The sequence below is a fragment of the Nannospalax galili genome, unplaced genomic scaffold (assembly GCF_000622305.1).
Source record: "Nannospalax galili isolate Female #2095 unplaced genomic scaffold, S.galili_v1.0 scaffold553, whole genome shotgun sequence".
Taxonomy (NCBI): domain Eukaryota; kingdom Metazoa; phylum Chordata; class Mammalia; order Rodentia; family Spalacidae; genus Nannospalax; species Nannospalax galili.
Genome location: NW_008336313.1, coordinates 6,549,999 through 6,575,979, shown reverse-complemented (window position 1 = coordinate 6,575,979; position 25,981 = coordinate 6,549,999). Strand labels below are relative to the sequence as shown.

The 25,981-nt window shown below is 36.9% G+C and overlaps 1 protein-coding gene across 1 annotated transcript in view; it reads left to right on the top strand.

Moving 5' to 3' along the window:
- Positions 1 to 10,387, top strand: part of Atg4c (autophagy related 4C cysteine peptidase) — a 101,910-nt gene extending 91,523 nt beyond the window's left edge. The window contains exon 11 of the mRNA XM_008831081.2: positions 10,007 to 10,387. Within this exon, the coding sequence (XP_008829303.1) occupies positions 10,007 to 10,174 (168 nt within the window). The 3' untranslated portion in view covers positions 10,175 to 10,387. The remainder of the gene's footprint in view (positions 1 to 10,006) is intronic.
- Positions 10,388 to 25,981: the final 15,594 nt, after the last annotated feature.

Sequence of the window (25,981 nt, the reverse complement as noted above, 5' to 3'; positions counted from 1 at the left end):
CCTGCCTCTGCCTCCTGAGTGCTGGGATTAAAGTCATGCACCACCACACCCGGCTTTCATTTTTAGTTTTTTAAGAGTTCTCTGCACTGTTTTCCATAGGGGTTGCACGAGTTTGCAGTCCTACCACCAGTGAATGAGTGTTCCCCTTTCTCCACATCCTCCCCAGCATTTGGTATCATTTGTTCTCTTGATCCTAGCCAGTCTGGTTGGGGTAAGGTGATACCTTAGGGTGGGTGTAATTTGCATTTCCCTAATTACTAACACTTTTTGAGATGTTTCTACCCATGTTTATTTCTTCCTTTGAGAACTCTCTTTTTAGATCTTTAGTCCATCTTTTAATTGGGTCATTTGGTTTCTCACTTCTTTGTTTTTTGAGTTCTTTATATATTCTGGATGTTAAACCTTTGTCAGATGTGTCACTAGTGATTTTTTTTTCCCATTCGATGGATTTTCTCTTCACTTTTTTGATTGTTTCTTTTGCTGTACAAAAGCTTTTTAGTTTAATGAGGCCCCGCTGTTGATTTCTGACCTCAATTCCTGAGCAACTTCTGTCCGGCTTAGAAAATTCTTTCCTACACCTATATCTTGTAAGTTACTGCCAATATTTTCTTCTAATAGTTTCAGGGTTTCTAGTTTCACATTGAGGTCTTTCATCCATTTGGAGCTGACTTTTGTGCAAGGTGAAAGATAAGGATCTAGTTTCATTCTTCTTCAGGTGGAGATCCAGTTTTCCAGCACCATTTGTTGAAGATGCTGTCTTTCCTCCATTGTGTGTTCTTGGCACCTTTGTCAAATATCAGGTGGCTGAAATTGTGTGTACTTGGGTTTGGGTCTTCAGTGATGTTCTGTTGATCTCTGTGTCTGTTTTTGTGCCAGTACCATGCTGTAAATGACTATAGCTCTGTAGTATACTTTGAAATCTGGTATAGTAATCCCCCCAGCATTGATCTTTGTGCTCAGGGTTGCTTTGGCTATCTGGGGTCTTTTGTGTGTCCATATGAATTGAAGGATTTTTTTTTCTAATTCTGTTAAGTATGTTATGGGATTGCACTGAATCTATGTATTGCTTTTGGTAGGATGGTCATTTTCACAATATTAATTCTTCCAATTCATGAGCGTGGGAGGTCATTCCATCTCCTGGTGTCTTCCTCATCTCTTTAACGATTTAAAATTTTCATTGTAGAGGTCTTTGTTGTTTTTGGTCAGATTTATTTCAAGATTTTTTTTTTTTTTGCAGCAATTGTGAATGGGAACATTTCCCTGTATTCTTTCTGCAATTGCTTGTTATTGATATATAGAAAGGCTGCTGATTTTTGTAGATTGATTTTATAATCTGCCACTATATACTGAAAGTGTTGATCAGTTCTAGGAGTTTCCTGGTGGAACTTTTGTGATCTGTTAGGTATAGTATCATATCATCTGCAAAATGTGATAGTTTGACCTCTTCTTTTCCAATTAGTACTCCTTTAATTTCCTTTTCCTGTCTTATTGCTGTAGCAAGAGTTTCAAGCACTGTGTTGAAAAGGCATGGAGGTAGTGGATATCCTGATTTTAATGCGAATGCTTCCAATTTTTCTCCATTTAGAATGATATTGGTTGTGGGTTTGTTGTATATAGCTTTAATTTTGTTTGAGGTATGTTCCCTCCAGTCCAATTCCCTCTCAGACATTGAAAATAAATGCATGCTGAATTTTGTCAAAAGCCTTTTCTACATGTATTGACATGATGATGTAGTTTTTGTCTTTGAGTCCATTTATATGATTAATGACATTTATTGACTTGAGTATATTGAACTGTCCCTGCATCTCTGGGATAAAGCCTACTTGATCATGGTGAATGATCTTTTTGATGTACATCTGTATGTGGCTTCAAAGTATTTTGTTGAGAATTTTTGCATCTATGTTCATTAAGGATGTGTGTCTATAGTTTTTTTTTAGTTGTGTCTTTAATTTTTTTGTTATTTGTTATTTTTCTTTTTATGTGTATGAGTGTATTGCCAGCATGTGTGTGAGTGCACCTGTGCTGTGCAATGCCACGGAGGTCAGAAAAGGGCGTCAGATTGCCCCGGAACTGGAGTTAAGGATGATTTGTACTTGCCATGTGGGTGCTGGGAATCAAACTCAGGTCCTCTGCAAGAACAGTCAGTGCTCTTAACTGCTGAGCCATCTCTTCAGCCCCTTTTAGTTGTGTCTTTACCCGGTTTGGGTAGTAGAGTGATACTGGCTTTATAGAAGAAATTTGGGCGCTCTCCCTCTGTTTCTATTGTTTTGAATAATTTAAGTAGTAGTGGTTGGAGGCCTTTAAATCTGCTGTAAATCCATCTGGATCTCGGCTTTTTTTATATTTTGGAGGCTCTGTATTAGTTTTTCAATTTCCTTATATCTTATGGGTCTTTTTAAACTGTTGATCTCTTCTTGGTTTAACTTTGGTGGTTTCCCATGATTTTAGATATCCATCCATTTCTTTTAGATTTTCAAATTTAGTAGCGTATAGATTTTTAAAATATTCCCTTATAATGATCTGGATCTTTTGGGTGTCTGTTGTGATGTTTTCCCTTTCATCTCTGATTTTGTTGATTTGGATTTGCTCTTTCTTTCTTTTGGTTAACTGGGCTAAGGATCTGTCTGTCTTGTTTAGCTTTCCAAAGAACCAGCTCTAGATTCATTGATTCTTGTATTTATTGTTCTCTTTGTTTCTATTTCCTTAATTTCTGCTCTGATTTTTGTTATTTCTTCTCTTCTTCTGGGTTTCGGTTTCATTTGTTCTTGCCTTTCCAGCATCTTGAGTTGCAGTGTTAGGTCATTTATTTGGGCTTTTTCTAATTTTTTAATGTAGGCACTTAGAACTATAAACCTCCCTGTTAGGACTGCTTTTGTGTCCCAGAGGTTGTATTGTTCTTTTTGTTGAATTCCAGGAATTCTTTTATTTCTTTTTTAATTCTTCCTTTGACCCACTCATTGTTTAAGAGTGTGTTGTTTAATTGCCATGAGTTCGTGTAGTGAGTGGGGCTTTGTCCGTTGTTGATTTTGAGCTTTATTGCATTTGTAGTCCGATAGAATGCATGGAATTATTTAGATTTTTTCTGTATTTGTTGAGGTTTGTTTTGTGGCCCAGTATGTAGTCAGTGTTTGAAATGTTCCATGGGGTGCTGAATAGAAAGTGTATTCTTTGGTAGTTGGGTGGAATAATCGACAGATGTCTGTACCTATGATGTATGGTATCATTTAATTCAGACATCTCTCTGTTTATTCTTTGTCCAATTGACCTGTCTAATGGAGACAGTGGGGTATGAAGCCCCCTATTGTTACTGAGTTGGGGTTAATCTGTGTCTTAAAGTCCTGTAATGTTGTTTTTATGAATTTGGGTGCACCAGAGTTTGGTGCATATATGTTAAGGATTGTAATATCTTCTTGGTTAATTTTTCCTTTGATCAGAATGAAGTGACCCTCCTTATCTGTTCTGATTGGTTTTACTTTGAAGTCTATTTTGTCAGGTATTAGAATGGCAACCCCTGCTTGTTTCTTAGTGCCATTTGCTTGGAATATTCTTTTCCACCTTTTTCCTTAAGGTAGTGCCTGTCCTTGAAGGCAAGATGGGTTTCTTGCAGACAGCAAAGAGATGGATTTTGTTTCTTAATCCATTCACTTAGCCTGTGTCTTTTGACTAGGGAGTTCAGTCCATTGATATTTAAGGTTATTATTGAAAGATGTGTATTGGTTGCAGTCATTTTGATTGCTCTTTTTGTTCTCTAATTTTGTGTTTCCTCAATTATACCTTCATTTATTTTCTTTCATTGCCCCTGGGTATAGTTTTTTTTCTCTCTGACCCCATATTGCTTCGAGTTTTCTTTGAAGGGCTGGTTTCATGGACATGTATTCTTTCATGCTATTCGTGTCATGGAAGATTTTTCTTTCCTCCACAAGTATAATAGACATTTTTGCTGGGTGTAGTATTCTGGGCTGGCATCTCTTGTTACATAGTACTGGAAATACCTTGGTCCAGGCTCTTCTGGCTTTCATAGTTTGCATTGAAAAGTCAGCTGTGATCCTAATGGGTTTTCCTTTATATGTGACTTGTTTCTCTTCTGCAGCTTTCAGAATTTTGTCTTTGTTCTGTACGTGTAGTGTTTTTACTATGATATGCCATGGAGCGTTTCTGTTCTGACCCTGTCTATTTGGTGTATTTGTAAGGGGATGTCTTTCCTTAATTTTGGGAAATTCTCTTCTACAATCCTGTTTAAGATATGATCAGTACCATTAACCTGAAATTCTTCTCCTTCCTCTACTCCTGTGATCTGTAGATTTGGTCTTTTGTTAGTGTCCCACATCTCTTGCATATTCCATTCCTGTGGGTTTTTTGTTTTTTTCATAATCTTTGCTTGAGTGGTCCAATTCTTCAAGTTTATCCTCCAATGTTGATATTCTGTTTTCCATTTCATTCGTTCTAGTGGTGAGGCTTTCCCGTTGTTTCACATTGGCTTATTGAATTTTGCACTTCCTTCTTAATTTCTGCCTGAGGTTTCTTCAATGTTTCTATCTCTTTTGTGAATGCATTCAGAAGTTTATCCCTATCTTCTTTTAGTTCTTTGACTTGTTTGTTCATGTGTTCTTTAAATTTGTTGAATTCTTTGATCATGTTTTAAATTCAGTGTCCTGGGTTATCTCTAGGGGGTTCTCTTTGTAGAATTCTTCTACGGGACTGGTGGAGTTTGTTGGGGACATAGTGTTTTGGCTTTCTATTTTATTATTCTTTCATTGTGATTTTGGCATGTGAATTTCTTGTTTATAATTCTGATATGAGATTTAAGTTGAAATATATTTCTTTTTTTAGTATCGAGGTGCCTAGATCCTTTCCTTATTGGTTATGTAAAGCTGGTTGGAACAGGTTCAGGTTCTATCAGGTTTCATTTCAGATCAGCTATTCAGGAGTACCCACAGAAGCCCAAGTCAGGTTCCAGTCAGGTACACTTAGGCTTCCTTCTAACATTTGGACCCCTATTAGCAGGAACTCAAGAGAAAATTTGGGAAATTCTCTAAGGGGTAGGGGCAATTTTGGGACTCTCAGTTGTTCTGTTGTGTTCTCAGCCCCTATGCCATAGGGAGGCCAGAACCCAACACTCTGGCAGTCTGCTGAGATCTCTGCTGCTGCACTGATAGAGGTCAGAGCCTACCCTCTCAGGCTATCTGATAGGATGTCAGCCTTAGCCTACCAAAGGCAGATCTGCCCTGGGGCCTTGGGAGGGGCCTCACCAAATCCTAGGTAGGGGGATGGGTATGGTGCAATTAGGGGAAGTTCACCACCACATGGAGGCAGGATCCAGGTACTCTCAGGCAGTCCCAAGCATTCTCAGCCCCTATGCCAGAGGGAGGCCAGAGCCTGGCACTCTCTGGCAGTCTGCTGAGATCACACCCACTACTGATGGGAGGTTGGAGCCCACTCTCTCAGGCTGTCTGTGAGGATCTCAGCCTTAGCCTACCAAAGCCTGGTCTTCTCTCAGATAAGATTTTCTTTTCTTTTTTTTTTTTTTTGTTTTTTTGAGACGGGGTCTTCCTGTAGCCCCAGCTGTCCTGGAACTCACTATGTAGACCAGACTGGCCTTGAACTCACAGAGATCCGCTTGCCTCTGATTCCCAAGTGCTGGGATTAAAGGCGTGCGCCACCACACCCGGCTAAGATTTTCTTATTTTATAGAAGAAATGCATCTTTAAAAGTTCAGAAAATTGAAGTATAAAAAAGAAACCCATTATTCTATAATTTAGAGACAAATATTAATACTCTGTTGTGTTTCATTCTAATCTTTTAAAAGTACATAAAATTGTTTTAACATACTCTAGATTAGGTTTAACAAATAGTTTTATATCCTGTTTTTAAAGATATATAATAAGGCTGTTGAGACAGGTCAATGGATAAGGGCATCTGCCACTATGCCTGGTGATTTGAGTTCTATCCCTAGGACCTATATGATGGAAGCAAAGAACTGACTCCAGCAAGTTATCCTCAGACTTCCACTTGTGAAAAATGGCATGTGTGCACCCACACCCATATGCATGCACATTACAAATAAATAACTATAATAAAATTTAAAGATTATATAATAAAGATTTGGGAACTGGAGAAATGGCTCTGCAGTTAAGAGCGTTTGCTCTTCTTCCAGAGGACCTGAATTTAGTTCCCAGCACCCTGTCAGGCAGCTCACAACCACCTGTAACTCCAGCTTCAGTGGATCTGATGCCTTCTCCTGGCCTCTGTGGGTACTCCCACACATGTGGCATCCACTTACACAGATACATACACATAAATAAAAAAATAAATCTTAAAAAAATTCTGATAAACATTTTCCTGTCATTAAATTATTAACATTGTCTTTAACTTTGAATAGTGCCTAAATTGGTGATAGTCTTTGTCACAATGACAACATAATTAGGAATTTTTATTTTTTATTTTTTTGGTAGTTTTGAGACAGGGTCTCCCTGTAGCCCCAACTGGCCTGGAACTCACTATATAGACCAGGCTAGTCTTGAACTCACAGAGATCCACCTGCCTCTGCCTCTCAAGTGCTGGGGTTAAAGGCATGCGCCACCATCCAGCCAGGAATTTTTTATGCAGAGTTTATATTATCCATTTTGGAAAAACTAAGATTTTTGACAACATAGCCAGTGTTTCCATTACAAAAGAACATTAAACTTTTCACTCCTTAAAAAATAGTTTCAGCTGGGCGTGGTGGCTCACGCCTTTAATCCCAGCACTAGGGAGGCAGAGGCAGGCAGATCTCTGTGCGTTCAAAGCCAGCCTGGTCTACATAGTGAGTTCCAGGACAGCTGGGGCTACAAGAAGACCTCAAAAAAAAAAAAAAAAAAAAAAAAAAAAAAAAAAAAAAGTTTTAGGATCAATTTTTCAAATCAATAGTTTTTTTTAAAAGATGTTTTAAAAACATTCTTACTGTGGTACTCCAATACAGGAAGTATTTGGAAACTATGTTGACAGGTTGTTGATTTTGCATATACCAGTAATTAATTCTTGATAAAGTCGTCTCCTTTCATGAGTCATTTGAATCCTTTGGTTCTGAATTTGCCAATGTTCTTAACTGCTGAGCCATCTCTCCAGCCCCAGACTGAACAATTTTTTTTTTTTTTTTAGTTTTAGGCTCACAGCAACATTGATCAGGAAAATTCCCACATGCCTTCCTCCTCACTATCAGTGCACCACAGTGGAGCAGTGTATTTGTTACAATCAGCGAACTCAGATCAATACATCATTCTTCTTCCAAATCCATAGTTTATGTTAGGGTTTACTCTGTGTGCTGTATGTTCTGTGGGTTTTGATAAACATTGAAACACGTTGTCATCATTATAACGTCAAGAATAATTTCACTGTCAAAATCCTCTGTGCTCCACCTGTTCGTCTTCTTCCCAGATTCTGATCTTTTTACTATGTCTATAGGTTTGCCTTTTCCCTAATCTCATGTAGTTGGGATTATGCAATAGGCAGGTTTTTTCAGATTGGTTCTTTTCACTTAGTGATATGTATTTGCAGTTTTTACATGTATTTTGATAGCTTATCTTTTTGACACAGGTTAACATTCCATTGTCTGGATTATCACAGACAATGTGTTCTACTTAAAAGCATCCTGATTACCTCCAAATTCTGGCATTGTGAACAAACCTGTTATAAACATATATATGCAGGTTTTGTGTGTACATACATTTTTAATTCATTTGGATAAACCTTTATTTCTCATTGGAGAGTCCTTAATATTCTTTTAAATAAACTCAGAAATATTGTGTCACTGATAATTCTCAAAACTTGAATTGATAAATATCATATGTAGGTGGTGTTATACTGCAAGAGGTAGATGCATTTTCTGAAGGGTAAAAGTTTTCTTTCTGACATTTTCCCCCTGGGGTGCAGATTTAAATCTGATAATTGATGAGCATCTGAGTCATGTCTAATATACTCAAATGATTCCTTTCCTATCTTGAAAAGAAGGGTGAGATATTATGTTAGTTGTGCTGTGTTGATCTGAAAATAATGTAATTTGGACTTTTGCCCATCAGATACTGGACTTTTACAAGTGACATCAAATGGATATAAAATGAAAAACAGTTTTGGAGTCTGGCCCAGCTGTTGGCTGCTTATGGAAGATGATTCATCTTGTTTTCTATATTTTTGTCCTCCCTTTTTTTGGAGAATGCAAATAAAATAAATTAGAGCAATGTATAAATTAGAAGCCTGATATGAATTACAAGATCTGGTTCATCACTTCTAGTATTTTTAGTATTTGATTGTTTCTAGATGTTTTGTTTCTGTGCAACTAAAAATGTATTTTATATTAAATGTCTCATTGAACTGTTTTAAATTTAACGTTGTTTCTTTATGCCAGGCCCACCTATTTAAGCCATGTTTCAAGAGAATCTATAAATGTAATATATATAAGTATTTGATAACTCTTCAGTTCATTATTGACATTTGGGAGAATTTAGTTTCTCTCTTGAAATTACCATTTTGTAACAAATGATGTTTAACTGATTGTGATTAGTGATGTGTATATGTACTGTTATTTTTTTCAGTGTTTTCCTCTGTCACTCCAACTCTTAAAAATTTTTAATGGCCCTCACTGTCAAAAAGAAAATTTATTTCTGCTGGGCCTGGCAACACAGGCCTGTAACCCCAGCATTTAGAAGGCAGAGGCAGGAGGATTGTGAGTTTGAGGCCAGTCTAGATAGAGAACAAGTAAGACTTTGTCTCAAAAAAATAAAAACAAAAAAGAAAATTGTCTTTCTGTCCAAAAATTCTTCAGAAAAAGTTTTCCATTCATTTAAACATTAAGTTTTAAAAGAAGTTATTTAACAGAAATATTTGAAATTTTTCAAAGTACATTTGAACCACAACTTATATACATTTACATTAAATAAAAATACATACATTTACATTAAAGTTATATGTAGGTCTCCCCACAAAATTTTAGGGGCTGCCATTTTTGTATGCATGCAACTTTAGGAAGTAAGGTATAAAGTTCAGTCATTACTTATGTAGAACACTTTTTCTTGTTGGCTAGATTATTGCAGCAATATTTCAGTCAAATTTTTTTAATAAAGCAATATTTGAAAAGTCCAATTTACTTATTTTATTACATTTATTTATTCATTTGTTTTGTGTATCTGTGTTATGGGACACAGATCTGATGGGACAATGGAAGCTGGTTCTCACCTTCCACCATGTGGGTCCTGGGGATCAAACTCAGGCTTGGCAGAAAGCACCTTTACCCACTGACCATCTTGCTGGCCTCCAAACTTATTTTTGTTTTTTATCTTTTTGAGACAGGGCCTCCCTGTAGCCCCAGCTGCCCCAGAACTCACTATGTAGACCAGGCTGGTCTCAGTCTTACAGAGATCCATCTGCTTCTGCCTCCTGAATGCTGGGACTAAAGGCATGTGCCATCATGCCCAGTGCCCAAACTTAATGTTTAAAAGAGCTTTATAGTATTGCTTTTATTATTTTTTAATAAACACAATTATCTGAAGTAAGGAAATCAGGTATCTTTTGGCTGTCTTATAGATGATAGCTAGTGTGATTTGTCCAAGTTCTCTTCAAGGTAAGCTGCAGAACTGTGATTAGAACAGACCTTATGACCCAGCATCTTGCTGCTTTTGTATGTATTTTAATAGTCTTTCACAACATTTCAAAATTTTATTGTGTTGCCTGTTACTAGCAAAGAAGACAAATTGCAAGTTAATTCTTTAGTGTAACTACAAACTAATGGGACTAGAAGACTTTGGGAACTTGGGGAAGAAGTGAGTGATCACCTAGCATGTGTTGTCACTGATAAACTTATGGTGCTAACCAACTTTGATCTTCTAGACAGGACAATTAAAACAATAGTACTGAATGAATGTAAATGAGAGAAGCTAGCAAGACAAGTTCAGAGCCAAAACATTAAGTATTTGTCATGTGGTCCTAGCATGCACAATTGCATCCAGTAAGTGATTCTTTGTACTCTCTTTTACAGATGTTGAAAATTTCCTCTAAGGAGAAATACCCCTTATTTACCTTTGTAAATGGCCATTCCAGAGACTTTGATTTTACATCTACTACAGCCAATGAAGAAGACCTTTTCTCAGAAGATGAAAAGAAAAACTTAAAAAAATTTAGCACAGAAGAGTTTGTCTTACTTTGAGGATTAACGTGCTTGTGCTTAACTGAGAAGAGCTGTTTAAAGTGGGAAAATGAGTAACCAGTATTCTCAAGACTCTTATCACAGACATCCTAACTGAATATGCCCTTTTAAAAAAGAACATTAGAAAACACACTTTAAAGATATTTTTCTGAAAGATAAATTATTTGGTGACTCTTGCTTTCTAATAATAAATAACAAATGATTCTGATTGTATTCCTGTTTCCAAAAGATCTTCTAATGAAACACTACCTTAATTAACTGTAAGCTTTTCAGTCTTCAGAGTCTCCTACCTGTTGGTCCCTTGGAGGTTTTGTGATACAGCCTCCTTCAAAGACTGGTATCCCCAAATTAGTTTTTATATTTTTTCCTTTTTCTTTTTTTCTTTTTCAGACAGGGTCTCCCCATAGCCCCAGCTGACCTGGAACTCACTGTGTAGACCTGGCTTGTCCAGATCTCACAGAGATCTGCCTGCCTCTGCCTCCCAAGTGCTGGGACTAAAGGTGCCGCCACACCCGGCTCACCAAGTTAGTTTTAAAAGCCTCAGTTTACATTAATGACAGGAGACCAGAGAATGAATTCTCAGAACTGTCTAGCCCCCTGCTATTAATGTGATTAGAGGATGCTTTTAATTTTGTATCTGGGTGATTAGATGAACATACAATTATGTAAGCAGGATTTTAAGTTAAGGTAATACTTAGCATTATGATTTTACAATGGCTATTTGTTATGCTTGCTGTCAAGCCTTCTATGAGGAATGAATATAAAGGCTTTTTTTTTTTAAGTACTAGGCATTGAACCTGAGGCCTTGAATGTACTAGGCAAGTGCCATTCCACTGAGCTACACCCAGTCCTAAAGTATTGTTTTTTCCCCCACAGATTTAAAGGTTAAGTTGTCAGTAGCATCTGTATCTACCTTTATGAGGTGAAGGAAAGGCAGAATAATAGTAGCATTTGTTTCCTATGTCAAAAATGAAATTTTATGAGAATTCAACTTATTACTCAGTTTTAAAATCTAAAGATGAATACCAAGGATGCAGATGCTTTCTGGTTTTGCTGTTTGTATAAAACAGTGTAGTAGTATTTAGGAGCTGAGACTATTTACAGGCTTAATATGCCTCAAGTGTGTTATGCATTTCTTAAAGCCAAATTTTGTGATATGAAAACAAAAGAGTTATTACTGAGCCAGGATTATAGAACAAATACTTTAATAAATTGTGAGAGCATAAAATGCTTTTGTTTTGGTTTTAATGTTGGGATTATTTTAATCTTCATTGAAAAATCATTATCTCAAATGAATTCTATTTTTTTATAACAAAGGGAAATAATATTGTTACTCTGAAAGCAAAACATTAGCTATTTTATAGAGCCTCCGTGTTTCAGAGTGAAATGGTGACTTATAAAGACATAAAATTTTGTATCATGTGTAGTCATTGATCTCTTTCATCAAAAAATCCTAATTGTTTAGAGTTGCATGCAAAGCCAAAACAGAGGGTGGGCAGGTTGCTTCAGTGTGTCCCTTGAAAGAAATCAGGTTTGACATTTCCCAGTGAGGATGACTTATTGAATTGAAGTAGTCTAAAATCTAAGTTCTTCCTTTGCCCCAGATAAAACCTGGACAGATTAAGTCCAGGACTAATCTCCTAGACTGTCAAAGTAGTATAAGAAGGAAAAACCAATGAGATTTTATGTGCTGCAGTCCTGTCCTCTGCGTGTTTGTGGTTTACTGTTCCTGCACAGCCCCTGGGTTGAACAGTAAACAGCAAATGGGAGTACCCACACCTCCTGATGGATCAGTATGACTGTAAGTAAGTGCTCCTGGGTAAGAACTGCATAAAAGCTTACATTAGATTATTTCCCCAGCTTATTTAGGGATAATTTTTTAAGGAGAATTTTATGATGAGACAACATTATTCCTGGTCAAGGGAAGATGGGAGGAGACAGCAGCTTGTTTCCATTGAACTGTATTAAAAAAAAAAACAAAACTGTACTTTGAATACTGTATGAGCAAAACAAACACATCCACAGTACAATTGTTCACATGACTAGGAATAAATGTTTAGAATCAGAAGCTATTAGCACAATAATATGCATCTAGAAAGTATTCAATAATGTATAGATGAGATGAATGCATGAGTGAACATTGAGAGTGATGGGTTTGTCTTGATTATTGACTAATTCAGCTTCATTTGAGGACCACCAAAAGTTAAGTTCACCTTCATTGGGAAGGCAGCACCCAAACTACACCTTAGGGTTAGAATAGAAGTACCATGTATCCTGGTCTCAGACTTCAGACTTAATGTTCTAAGAGGCAGGAAGCTCAGTCAGTGAAAGTTGTGGGTGATCTCTTTCAAGGAGAAGATTCAAAGATGGGCATTTTGTTAGAACTGTGATGAGAAAGGGACTTTCCATCTGGACACCAATATTAAGATACTGGATTTTATCATTAACATTTCAGAAATGAATTTTTAAAAGTCTTGGTAGGACTTTTTGATAGCGAGGGTTTCTTTTGCCTCTTCTTTATAAGATTTGACACTTTGGATCCTCTTTGTCAGCATGTTAACCACCAGCAGGCAATTTTGAAGTCATCATTTACTAAATGAATGAATGGAAAGATCCCTTATAATATGAGTATATTCCAAAAAAATTTCCCTGAGGTATTCATTTTTCTGATTTTAGATTAAACCAACCCCATTAAATCTGTATTAGTGAGAAGATAATCTTAGAAGATTAAAAATTTAGATCACTCTGTGTTCTGTTAACCTTGGGATTTAACATTGTTCAATGGCAAACACAAGTTTATGTGCTAATTCTAACTTTTGAGAAATCAAAATTCAAAAAGAAAATGAAAAAAAGTGTCCTACCTGTTTAATCTATCCATTTTGGGTCAGAAATCTACTTTTTAGAGATCTCTAGGCTAATTTCTATTATTCCAGAAAGCACTTTATTTTGGTTAAAGTACACTAACTCAGATTTATTATTCTTTCTACTATAGAGATGTTTCACTTTCATGGTTTATCATAGATTACCTTTGGTAGCTTCTATTTGACATCTAAGTTTTTTTGTTTTTTGTTTTTTTTTTCTTTACTTTTATTGAGACAGAGTCTCACTATGTGACCTTGACTAGTTTGGAATTCACTATGTAGACCAGGCTGGCTTCAAACTCACAGAGATCCATCTGCCTCTGCCTCCTGAGTGCTGGAATTAAAGGAATGCACCACTATGCCTGACCTTAAAAAAAAAAGGATTCTCCAAAACCAGGAAACAAGAGGAAAGGCAGATAATGAAGAATTAATTTACAAAAATCAAATAACTAAATGTATTGTTATTGTAATAGACATGAAGTGAGGAAGAAATGGAATTCAAAATAATGGTGAGAGAGAAGGTAGATAAGAAGAATGCATGGCAGAAGGGCAGGGAGATAGCACAGCAGGTAAGAGCACTTGTGCAGGCATGAAGACCTGCCTTTGAAATACCAGTCCCCATGTAAAAAGCCAGGTGTGGCCCTGTGTGCCTGTAACCCTAGTACTGTCTGGGGTGGAGACAGAAAGATCACTGCGACTTGCTGGCTACCCAGGTAAGCCAAAACAGGAAGCTCCAGGTCTAATGAGAGACCCTGTCTCAAGAGCATAAGACAGAGAGGAGTAAAGCAGGATACTCCCTGTGGTCCTTTGGCCTCTGCACCTGTGTGTATGGACATGCCCACCCCCTTGGACATACACCACACACATATCATCCCCTCCAGCAGTGAGTGCATGGTAAAAGCAGTTTCTTGAAAAGATAAGGTATTGTTTCCCATAAAAAGAAGAGCAGTTTATTTTCTAAAAAATTTTTAGGAGAATAAATATATGATATTGGTAGTAGCCTTGGGATTATCAACCAACCACAGTTTGTTATGGCTATTCACCTGAGCATTTTTACTGAGTGGGCTGGGAAGCTGAGTTGAAAAGGTTAAATATCAGATTAGAAAAAAAAAAAAAAAAGAAACATCCTATTGATTCCTAAATATAAATTTGATACCATTTTACAGTTTGAATCTTGTCACATTAAAATTTTAAGCATTATATGTTTTTCGTAATTATTTAAAGATTTTTTACCTTGCCCATACACTCTGCAAAATATTATGTTTCTATAGTACGTTTAGAAGGTCTGGAAGACACATTTTGAGTTAGCATTTCCCTTTCATTCATTTTTACAGTCTTCCGTGATATGACTGGTGGCAAGCAATGGCCCAAAACACAGTTATACAATCTCACTTATTTTCTCAAAGTGCTAAGAAAAAATATGCTGTGTGGAGAATACATGTTTGCTATTAGGTAGAAAAATTACTTTCTTTACTGTGCTACCCTGTAACTGGTTTCTCTAGGAATTTAAAAACTTAGTTTTCCAAGATTTCACCCATGAGTGAGTAATAATAAAAAGTATTCTATAGAGAATTAATTTTCATTTATTTAAATTTGAATTAATAGCTATAAGCATATTTATATTTTATTTAAATTAATAAAAATTGAAAAAGCATGGCTTTTAAAAATTGCTTTTTAAACAGGAAAAGTAAACATAGCTGGAAATCTGAAATCAGAGAACAAAAGGATGAGGATTATTGACAGCAAAACTGACACAAACTGAATAAATAAATGAGTTTAAAGGCTTGCAGGTGGGGATGACAGTAGGTTGGATGTAGGTGCTGGAAGGAAGCGAAGGCTGGCAGCAGCAGCCATGGCTGTGGGCTGTCATATCGAGTGGCCACAGAGGTGCTAGGCTTAGAGAATGCCACTCCCTGACTTGAGCAGTATGGCATCGCCTGCCAGTGGTTACGTACCTCTTGCTTTTTACTTGGTATTGTTCTCATCAGCTTGCTTGTACTGAAACACAGCTAATGCATGAGGGAGATTAAATCTGGGATTAAGAGGACAATTAACATGAGTCCTGAGACAGTGATCCCCTAGTGGTTCAGATTATCAAGAGTTGAATTAGAAGAGAGGGTTTTAATGGGAGATACATATGCATATTTAATTACTTACTAAATACTTTAAATAGGTACCATGGGGAGAAATCCATCTATGCTTTTGCTGAGTTAATGTGTTACTTTCATTTTTCTGCAGGTTCACATTCACATGATCTTGAAGCGTGTCCAGTGGTTGAATTTGGATTTTTGTTTGTTTGGTCTGTTTCATTCTTGATGAAGAGGGTCACCCCTTATTCAACCCTTGTTTTTGTTTATGTACCAACATTGTTTGAGGCCTCTGACCTACACGGTGTACTTTCCTGCAACTGCGACTGGTTTCTAGACATAACCCACTACCCTTAAGGCTGCTACCCATGTCTATACCTAGAGAGACTCATATTTTTGTATATAATTTATTACTATAAAGACTCAAGAAAAATTGAATTTGAAAGAACTGAATAATAGATATTTTAAAACAAAAAAGGTTTAAAATATAAAATATCAAAAGGAATTAAGAAATATAAAATATTCAAAACTATTAAATTATTTTAATTATATAAGCTTGATCTGATTTTGATATAGCTCCAACTCATATCCTTTATTTTAAATTCTTTTATATAGTACAGTGTGTAGTTGACTAACCTGAAGTAGATGAACATTTCACAGAGGCTGATTTTTTTCTGACTGCATATTAATTAGATTTATGAGACCTACATTTCTTCTCACTAGTTTTTAAAAAAGAATTTTATTTATTATTTTTATTTCATGTGTATGTGTGTATTGCCTGCATGTAGGTAAGTGCACCCATGCCATGCAATGCCCGTGGAGGTCAAAAGAGGCTGTTGGATCCGCAGGAACTAGAGTTACAGACAGTTGTTAGCTGCCATGTGGCTGCTGGGATTTGAACCCAGGTCTTCTGCAAGAACAGCCAGTGTTCTTAACCACTGAGACATCTCTCCAGCCCTTCTTCTCACTAGTTTTATCACTTAAAAATTTCTGTTTCCGTGACATGCTTACAAAATAACTGCTAATTAAATCCAAAAATCGTATACACTATTTAAGGTAGTTTAGGGATAATGAGTTTTATATGTATATATATGTCTATCTAAGTCCCAGATAAATCTATTTATTATTTGAATTAGCATTGAATTAGCCATTTGAATTAGCATTGTGTCACTACAACAAAATACCTGCCACCTCTGGCTTTTACAATCTTCTTGGCTCCTCTTCTGCAATGGTCCTTGAGCCTAGTGTAGCAGAGGTTTGATACAGGTGTCATTTATTTGTGTGGTGTGTGTGTGTGTGTGTGTGTGTATGTATGTGTTTTGTGTGTGTGTGTATGCATGTGTGCCTATGTTTGTGAGTACGTGTGTACCACTTTTGGGAGTTGGTTCTCTCCTTCCACCATGTGGGTTCTGGGGATTGGTCTTAGTGGTACGCACCCTTACCCACTAAGCCATCTCACCAGCCCCCTGGTTTTTTAATATAGTCATATCAACACTTTATTCTTTTTTGTGATTAAAGAATGTTCCAGTGGATTGATATACTACATTTTGCTTATTGATCAACTGATGGACATGTGTGTTATTTCTCTGTTTTGGCTCCCTGGACAGGGTGCTATAGACGTTAGTGCCCATGAGTTTATGTGGGCATATATTTTTGTTTCTCCTGGACCTCTCCTTAGGGGTTGAAATTGCTAGTCATGTGGTAACTTCATGTTTAACTAGTTGAAGAGCTGCCAAACTGTTTATCAAGGTGTGACACCATGTTACAGTCCTGCCAGCAGTTTTTGAAGGAGGGTTACAGTTTTTATACTTCCCCACCCTTGGTTTTCCCAGTCAATGATAATGTTGAGCATCTTTCCATATGCTTGTGATTTTCATATCTTCTTGGAAGAAATATATATTCAAGTTGATTGCTCATTTCTAAATTGGGTCATTTGTCTTTATATTATTGAGTTGTAACAATTCTTTGTATGTTCTGGATGTAAGTTACTTATCAGATGTATGACTTCTGAACATTTTCTCTCATTCTGTGGTGGTTTCACAGTAGAGGTCTCTGTCCGTCATTGGCCCTGTTGCTTCTGAACCTGCGACAAGGAAGTAAATCATGGTGGGAGTGCATGATAGAGGAAAACACAGATGGTTTTAATTTTAATAAAAGTCCAGTGCCTCTATTTTCTGTTTTTCCCCTTCAGTTGTTTGTACTTTGGGTGTCATATTTAAGAGGTTGTTGCTCAATTCAAGATAAAAAGATGCATTCCTGTTCTTGTAAGATTTAAGATTTTTTTGTTTTTAGTTCTTTTTTTTTTTTTGGTGTTTTTGAGACAGGGTCTCCCTGTAGCCGTAGCTGGCCTGGAACTCACTGTGTAGACCAGACTGGCTTTGAACTCACAGAAATCCGTCTGCCTCTGCCTCCCAAGTGCTCAGATGAAAGGCATGTGTCACCCCCAACACTGGCTGTTTTCAGTTCTTTTAAAAAAATATTTTATTTTTTAAATTTTATGTGTATGAGTGTATTGCCTGCATGTAAGTTACCCATGTCGTGCAATGCCTGTGGAAGTCAGAAGAGGGCATTAGATTCCCTGGAACTAGAGTTAGGACAGTTGTTGTTTGTCATGTGGGTGCTGGGACTCGAACCCAGGTCCTTTATAAGAGCAGCCAGTGCTCTTAACTGCTAAACCATCTCTCCAGCCCTAGTTTTTAGTTCTTTTATTCATTTTGAGTTTGATTTTTATATGTGGTATATCCTTGTGCATGTGGATATCCAGTTGTTTGAGCGCCATTTGTTGAATGGTGTATTCATTATTACTGAAAATCAGTTGACCATAAATATAAGGATTTATTGAGAGAGAGAGAGAGAGAGAGAGAGAGAGAGAGAGAGAGAGAGAACAATGGGAATAGAAGCTGGGCCTTGTGTATGCTAAGCACACACTGTATCACTGAGCTACACCTCTAGCTTCTAGACTCTCAGTTCTATCCTATTTATCTGCATGCCAATACCACTTTATAACTTTACCATAAATTTTGAAATTGGGAAGTTGGTCCTCCATCCTCATTCTTTGTTAAGATTGCTTTGGTTGGTGTGTTTCCTTCCCTTCCTTCCTTCCTTCCTTCCTTCCTTCTTCGTTCTTTTGTTCTTTCTTTTCCTTTTTTCTTTCTCTTTCTTTTTCTTTCTTCTTTCCATCCATCCATCCATCCATCCATCCATCCATCCATCCATCCAGACAAGGCCTCACTATCTAGCCTATGTTGGCCTTGAACCTGCTAATATAATACAGGCTGGCCTTGAACTGGAATCCTCCTACCTCTGTCTCCTTAGTGCTTATAGGTATGTCCTATGATGCCCAGCTGGTTTGACAATTCTTGAGCTCTGCATTTTTGTAGGAGTTTGGGGTTGTTTGTCAATTTCTATCAAAATTTTGCTCATTGTTTTCAATATTTTTTAAACATAAGGTATTATTGAACTTTTTCAAAGCATAAAATTGTTCTAAAACACTAATGGGAAGTATTTTTAAAAGTAAAGTATATTGCAGAGGGGCGTATCAAATTCTGGTAGATTGCACTATACCATGGCATCAGCCAGAACAAATGTTTCATAAAGGATGCTTTATATATTTACTCAGTACTGTTAGTTTGGAGAAATTGTGAATCCTTATGTTTAGGGAAAAACAGGCATCTAATTTCTCTGTTATCTCCCAGTGTTCCACTGCAGAGTTAAGCTGTGAGTCAGACTGGCTTGGATCAGACTGTCACTTTATCGCTTAGTACTAACACAGTCGTGAGCAAGTTACTTAATATCTACAATCTGAAGTAATACTAATTGCAGCAGTTAGTACAGAAACAACAAAGGTGTATATTGAGGTTTAGGTGAGAAAAATGCCTGGCCTGTGCTAATCAATAACTGTTAAAAGTGTTGTCAACATTTATTCATGTCTTTCCTAAGATTTGAAAAGACTTTAAAAGATGTGTTTTGAACTGCTATTGGAATACAAGAATTAGAAATTTACTTAAGGTTAGGAAATATACACACAAAACTGCAGTACATAATAGTGTAAGAAAAAGACATTAGAAGTTCTACAAAATAAAATGATACTTTCTTTCAAAAGAAAAGTATATGTTACATATATGTTATTCATATATGTTACAAGGATTAAAAAAATCTTCACTGAAGAGATGGCATTTGAGATGCATCTAAAAGTCTAACATACATGCAGAGGTGGGTTGAATATTTGGATTAATAACAAATAGCACAAAGACCCAGAATCAGGGTCCATGGACCTATTTTCTTAGTAAAAGTGGAGTTGGTATGGGACACATCCCATAGGGCACTTCTGAGGTGCATGTGATTGACTTTGACACTGGCTGGGGAGTACTGCTGGCATTTAGTAGGTCACACACAGCATGCTGTGGTGACATGCATAGGAGAGTGAGTGAGAAGACTGCAGTGTGTTGAGGCCCCATTATTGAGGACTGTGAGGGTTAGGCTGAACATGTACTAGGTGGATGCCTGGAAGAGACAGAAAGGGATGCCATGAAGAAAGAAACAAGCTATAGAAATCAGAACTGAGGTTTAGTTTTAACACCTTAAAATATGAAGACATGAAATTGGAAAATTCTTGTCATTAAAGAAATGGTTCCATGGTTCAGAGTGCTTGCTGCTCTTTCACAGGACCAGAGTTTGGTTCCCAGGGTTCACAACCACTTACCTGTAACTCCATCTCCAAGAGGTCTGCCTCTACTGGCACCTGCATACATGTTCACACATACATGCACATACAATTACAAGTTATGTTTAAGGAACTTAAGGAGGATCTGAATAATGGTAGAGCCAGTGCCTGGAAATGGATGGATATGTGAAACTGTGCCTGCCAGAGGGATGTAAACATGAGGTGGGGGGGGTCTCTGCTGGGTAAGTTCAGGAGAGAATTTAGCATTCTAAGAAAAAAGAAAAGTTGGAATCAGCATAAAGAGGATGAATGACTGCGGGGATGATGCCAGATGGCAGTGACTGCCACACATGAGGCACTTACCACGTTTTTATAAACACACACTTAGTTCTATCTTCACAAAAATCCTGGGAAGCAAATCTTTTTATCATCTCCATTTTACAGATGAAGAAATTGAGCATCAAATACGTTAAAGTAACTTGCCAAATTAGCACAGTTGGTAATTTGTAGATCTGAGATTTGACTCATTTCTGAGTAAGCTTGTTCTAGTTTTCCCAGAACCTATTGACTAAGATGTTCCAAAAGGATGGAGCAGAAAAGGCTAGAGAAAATGGCACATAGGGTGAGGAGGTCTCAGCCAAATGGGTATGAAAGAGGAAGTCCATGGGTGGGAAGTCTTAGACCTAACTTGGAAAGAATTTTGGAAAGTGGGTTGAAGATCTAGGTAGTCTGAGTAGTGGGCTGGAGTTGATGGAACAGATGAGGTGAACCTGACAGAGATTTGCTTCTATTTAAGTTGCATTGAGGATCCACCCGTATTGTTTTGAGAAAGCAGATTCTAAGCTAAGTGGGAGGTTTGTTAGCTGCTTTTTTTTCTTTCTTTTTCTGTGGTTCATTTTGCCCACCCTGAGGTGAGGAGCCCTGTCCTACCAGCCTTGTGAGGAGACATTTGAGCCTTCTCTTCTATGCCTGGCTTTCAGACCGCAATTTTCCAGAGACTCTGACTGAGAAAGAACTTTTGTTAGTGTGCAAAGTGGGGGAAACTCCCAGTGGCACAAAGCAGACCAAGGACTTTGCAAAATATAGCAAGTTCATGTCTGCTAATATGTTAAGTTATTTAGCCTTCCTGGTTTAAGTAGCAATTTGTTGTTTTCATGGTAATACAAATTCTTGTATTAATAGGAGCATGGCCCTGGATTTCTTCATCCGCCTGGGAAAAAATTACTTGTTTGATGGTAAACAAAGAACAGAAGAATCAATTCACTGTCTGTGTTTTAAAAAAAGATGGTATGAAGCAATAGTGGAATAATTTTAATTGTGACCATCTAACACTTGCAATCAGTAAGATCATTTGTGTTCTGTTTTTAGGAAATGCAGTATTAAAGAGTACATAGTCCATTAGAAATGCAAAACATGACCACATGTTCTCAGGATTTTGTCAGTGTTAACATGAAAGAGCACTTGTGTTGGGATGCTCAGCTCTGAGGGTATTCTCTGTTTCAGTCTGTATTTACAGAGATGTATGAATATTTGATTAATGAGTCATGGTCCCTGGAGAAATGTAATAACTGTATTGCTGTACAAAGCCAGGCCCTTAACTGTTAACACAGCTGCCAACAGTGTCACTGACACTGCGGCCCTTTTTGAATCTAATATATTCTGTGGAGTAAATTCCTTGGTTAAAAAAGGATCTTAGAGAGGCATTCAGTTATCTGTTTTGAACTTGATTCAATTTACAGGCTCTGGTTTGTAAAGATTTTTCCAGTGACTACAAATGATGGTAGGGAAACTGAAAAATGATGTTTGTATTTTAATTATTATTTTTCCCAGAAATTAGTTGGAAAAATCATTGATAAATAAAAATCTCTTAAAGATTGTCTACTAGGGATTCAGTTACAATTCGTATCTTCATTTTATAAAAATATCCACAAGAAGTAGGACTATAAGATACAGTTCTGATTTAGGTATGCAGATCTGACATCTATTTGAATGTCATGATCTGAATTCATCATTAAAACCATGTAATGGGTTTTTGCCAATAACTGGTGCCTAATTTATCCTTTCTCTAGTCTTCTTTTGCTTTGTTTTAAATAGCTGTGGAGAAATCAATTCTAACTTTCAAAGTTAGGTAGGTATTTTAGTAATGTTACCTCGGCTTAACTGCTTGAGTAACAGGGAAAAATGTCAAAAAAAGATAAATTTGGTGTAGGAGCTTTGGCTGGAAGCTGTAACCGCAGGTTAGAATTATCCATGCTATGCAGAATTTCCTGCAACACTTCTCCTTAGGGCCACAATGCATTACAGCAGACGTGTAATGAAGCTGCTATAAAGTCTCTGGTAATTAAAGGGGATTTGACAGTAATTGCAACAGTGAATCAACTTAATTATTACCTGCTTCAAAGAGAGCTAACCTGATGTTATAATCTAACCTTTTCTACTTTTAAAATGGGAGATTAAAAAAGTATATGTAGCATTTAAGAATTAAATGTGTTGAAATAGAACTGCATTAATATACCTTTAATATACATTTTTATGCCTGTGTACATATCAACCTCTCAAGAACTAGCACTCAGCTCTCTGTGATCTATTAAAATTATTTGATATGCCTTGGAAATGGAACCAAATCCACATCCCTTATTCAAATCAGATTCTTCCCAAGCCACAGATAGACTTCAATGGTTGTGGTTAACCTGACCTTCACAAAATAAAGAAGGATACTTTCTTAATATTTTTAGCTTATAATGGAAAGAAATACTAAGACTAATTGTTCACATTTTGGTAGACCATCTTTTAGTATCTTAAAAACTCATCAAAGCAGCTGGGCGTGGTGGCACATGCCTTTAATCCCAGCACTTGGGAGGCAGAGGCAGAATCTCTGTGAGTTTGAGGCCAGCCTGGTCTACATAGTGAGTTCTAGGACATTTGAGGGTACAGGGAGACCCTGTCTCAAAAAGACAAAAACAAAACAAAACAAAGACAAATCCTCCCAAAACAAACAAAAAGCTCATTAAAGCTACAGGGACACTAAAGGTGAAGACTCAGAATTACCTGGAAGATCTGAGATAATTTGGTGTATCCAGGCCCTAATACAAGAGCAAGACACGCAAGTTTCAGCCTGAGTTTGGTCTGTGGTAGATACTTCTTATGAACAGCCTTTTTCCATTTCCTGTCTTCCTGCTTATGGGGTAGAAAAAGTTGACCAAGTCGGTACAGTTCTGCTATGAATTCATGTCATATGCCATGTGTTATTAGGACCTAGAACATGTAATTTGTACCACTTTTATTTACAGTTTAGTCTCCTCTCTGACAAATTTTCCCAACTCTCTCTTCTTGCCTGTGTTTTCTTTGGCTTTAACTTTGCTAATATCCATATTAATTATAATCATACAAATTACAATTACAGAAAGACTGGTCCACATCAGTGTTATTTTGGAGCATGAATCTTTTTGTTTAGTTTTGTGTTTTCTGTGAGTAGAGATCAAATAAAGCTGTTCATATGGCTAGAGATGACTTACTAGGTGTAAGTTTGGTGCTAGAACAGTTTCACCTTAATCACTGTTCACCACACTGTAAGTGTGATCACATGGAGGTGAAATAGAATCAAGTCATCATCTTGATCAGCAGTGCATTAGCTGCTCGGGATCATAGGGTGGGCTCTGATCATTATCTTCTGGTGTATTATAAATTCAACTTGAATTCCCTGAAGAAAGCTTGTTATTATATACCTTGTTTTCTAGTATTGTTTGATGCCACTTGTTCTTTTAATGTGGAAGCCAATAATGGTAAATAATGGAATAATGAATGACTAATTCACGTTGAGCAATGTGAAATCTAATTTTTATTTGGTCATTGACTTATCTGGGGCAAGTTGTCTAGAACCTGTCTCAATTTTATTCATTATCAAACCAAATTACAGTCCCAGGAATCTTCTACAACACAAGTGCTTTGGTTATCCATAAGAAAACTTTTGCAAACTGGGTTTCGAAGCTAGTGGCCCTAACAAGCCCAACTTCCAAAGTTTTTCTGATCAGGGAGTCTCTTGTACCTTGTGTACCATAGATGTTATTCATACTCATAACTCGTAATTTGCTAAGTATAAGTACCTATCTAGTAGTTATACTTTTTTTGTCTTTTAGATGGCTTATGCCTTGTTAGTAATGAGCAGAGGAGGTTAAAGGATATGAAACTCAGACCAAGTGATTTCTACTAGATAAACAGTGTAACACAGTCATGAGAAGAGGGTGGAGCTATTGATTAGAGTAAGAATCTTTTGTTTTTAAAAATACTTTATTTATGGGGCTGGAGAGATGGTTCAGTGGTTAAGAACATGGTAGTTCTTGCAGAAGATCTGGGTTCAAATCCCAGCACCCACATGGCAGCTAACAACTGTCCATAACTCCAGTCCCAGGGGATCTGACAGCCTCTTCTGACCTCTGCGGGCATTGTATGATACCGGTGCACTTACCTTACATGCAGGCAATGCACGCATATGCATAAAATAAAAATAAAATAAAAAATACTTTATTAATTTTTATGTGTATGAGTTTATTGCCTGCACATGTGTAAGTCCACCTGTGTCATGCAATGCCTGAGGAGGTCAGAAGAGGGCATTGAATTCCCCTGGAACTGGAGTTACAGATGGTTGTTAGCCTCAATGTGGTGCTGGGATCAAACCTGGGTCCTCTTCAAGAACAGCCAGTGCTTTTAACCACTGAGCCATCTCTCCAGCCCCAGAATCTTAAAAAATGTTATGTCTGTGTACTTGAGAAAGAAAAATGAATCAAACAGACAAGGTTCCTGCTGTGATGGAGCTCACATTTTACATGTTTGATTGTCTAGTTAATTATATAATTGTAAACTTTTTTCAGTACTACCTATTCTAGTCTCCTTATTGAGTGCTTACTGTTCTAGGCACTTTGTATGCATTGTGTTACTGTTATGCTTTAAAATAAATCTGTGTTTCTAGAGAAGAACCTAGAGGTTTAGGTCAAGAAGACTGCCCAAGGATACTGCACTAGTGAGTAATATGTGCAAAATTCAATCCCACATCTGTTTGGTTCCATAAGTGGCTGGAATTACTAAGTTTTGAAGTTATCTGGGATTAATTAATCATATTGTTGCTTTCCTAGGTATCACAGGTAAAAATGTACAGGTGACTATTTACAACTTTTCACTGATGATACCCCTGGAATTAAAATAATTTCCAGTGTCGACATTTTTAATATCAGACAAAACACAGGAACCAGTGAGTTAGGAATCCATCACACTCATGTTAAAGCCTTTTTTTAGGTCCCCTCGGGACTTTCCCCAAGCAAAATACATATTAACGTCTCATGAGCTTTACAAGAATGGATATCCCTTTAGAGACAACATGATAATGACAACCATCATATTTCTTTGTAGCATAGCAGAGTAAAAAAAAAACACTAAGATTATGCTTTCTGAGAGCCAACCATCTCAATTTTTGAGGGGTAGACTACTAGATTAAGGATATATTCATTTCTGCCTTTGGACAATAGAGAAGGACTTTGGGGCTGATATTAAGGTGATCACAATAAGGGGTTAAAAGGGGATTAAGATCACCTGAAAAAATGGCATGTCTTTGAAAGGTCGCAAAGCTTTATAGGACTTTTAAAAATTATTTAGTCCAATGTCTCCTTTATAGACAAGAAAACAAGTGAGCCCACCAAAGATGAAATTACTTGTGTAAGTTACAGTGTATATAACAAAGCTGTTAGAGTCTAGTTTACTCTACAGAAAAAACTTATTTAAAAGAGTTTACTTTCCATTTGACAATTTTAGTATAAATAGCAAAAATAGTCAATCGTCTTCTGGTATCATAGGAAAAGTCTACTTTTATTAAAGTAAATTGGGTTGTTAGTTGATTTTTCAAGACTACATTCCTTAAAAAGGGATAGCATTCCTGTTTCAGAAACAGCCTTTGCTTTAATATCCAGTTTGAGCACTGATGTAGATTTGGGATGTTGAGTGATGCTATATAGGGAGAAAACTGTGAGCAGAGGAAATCAAGCTCAGCATTTAAAAGAAATACCCCCCCATTAATATCTTGGCTTTCAGTTTGTTAGTCAGTTCTACAAGAGGCATAGGAAAATGGGTGTTGATGGTGAGCTGCCATGCTTTCGAAAGGAGTGTGGGGTCTAAAAGGAAAAAGATTTGTATTATAGAATCTTTTTAG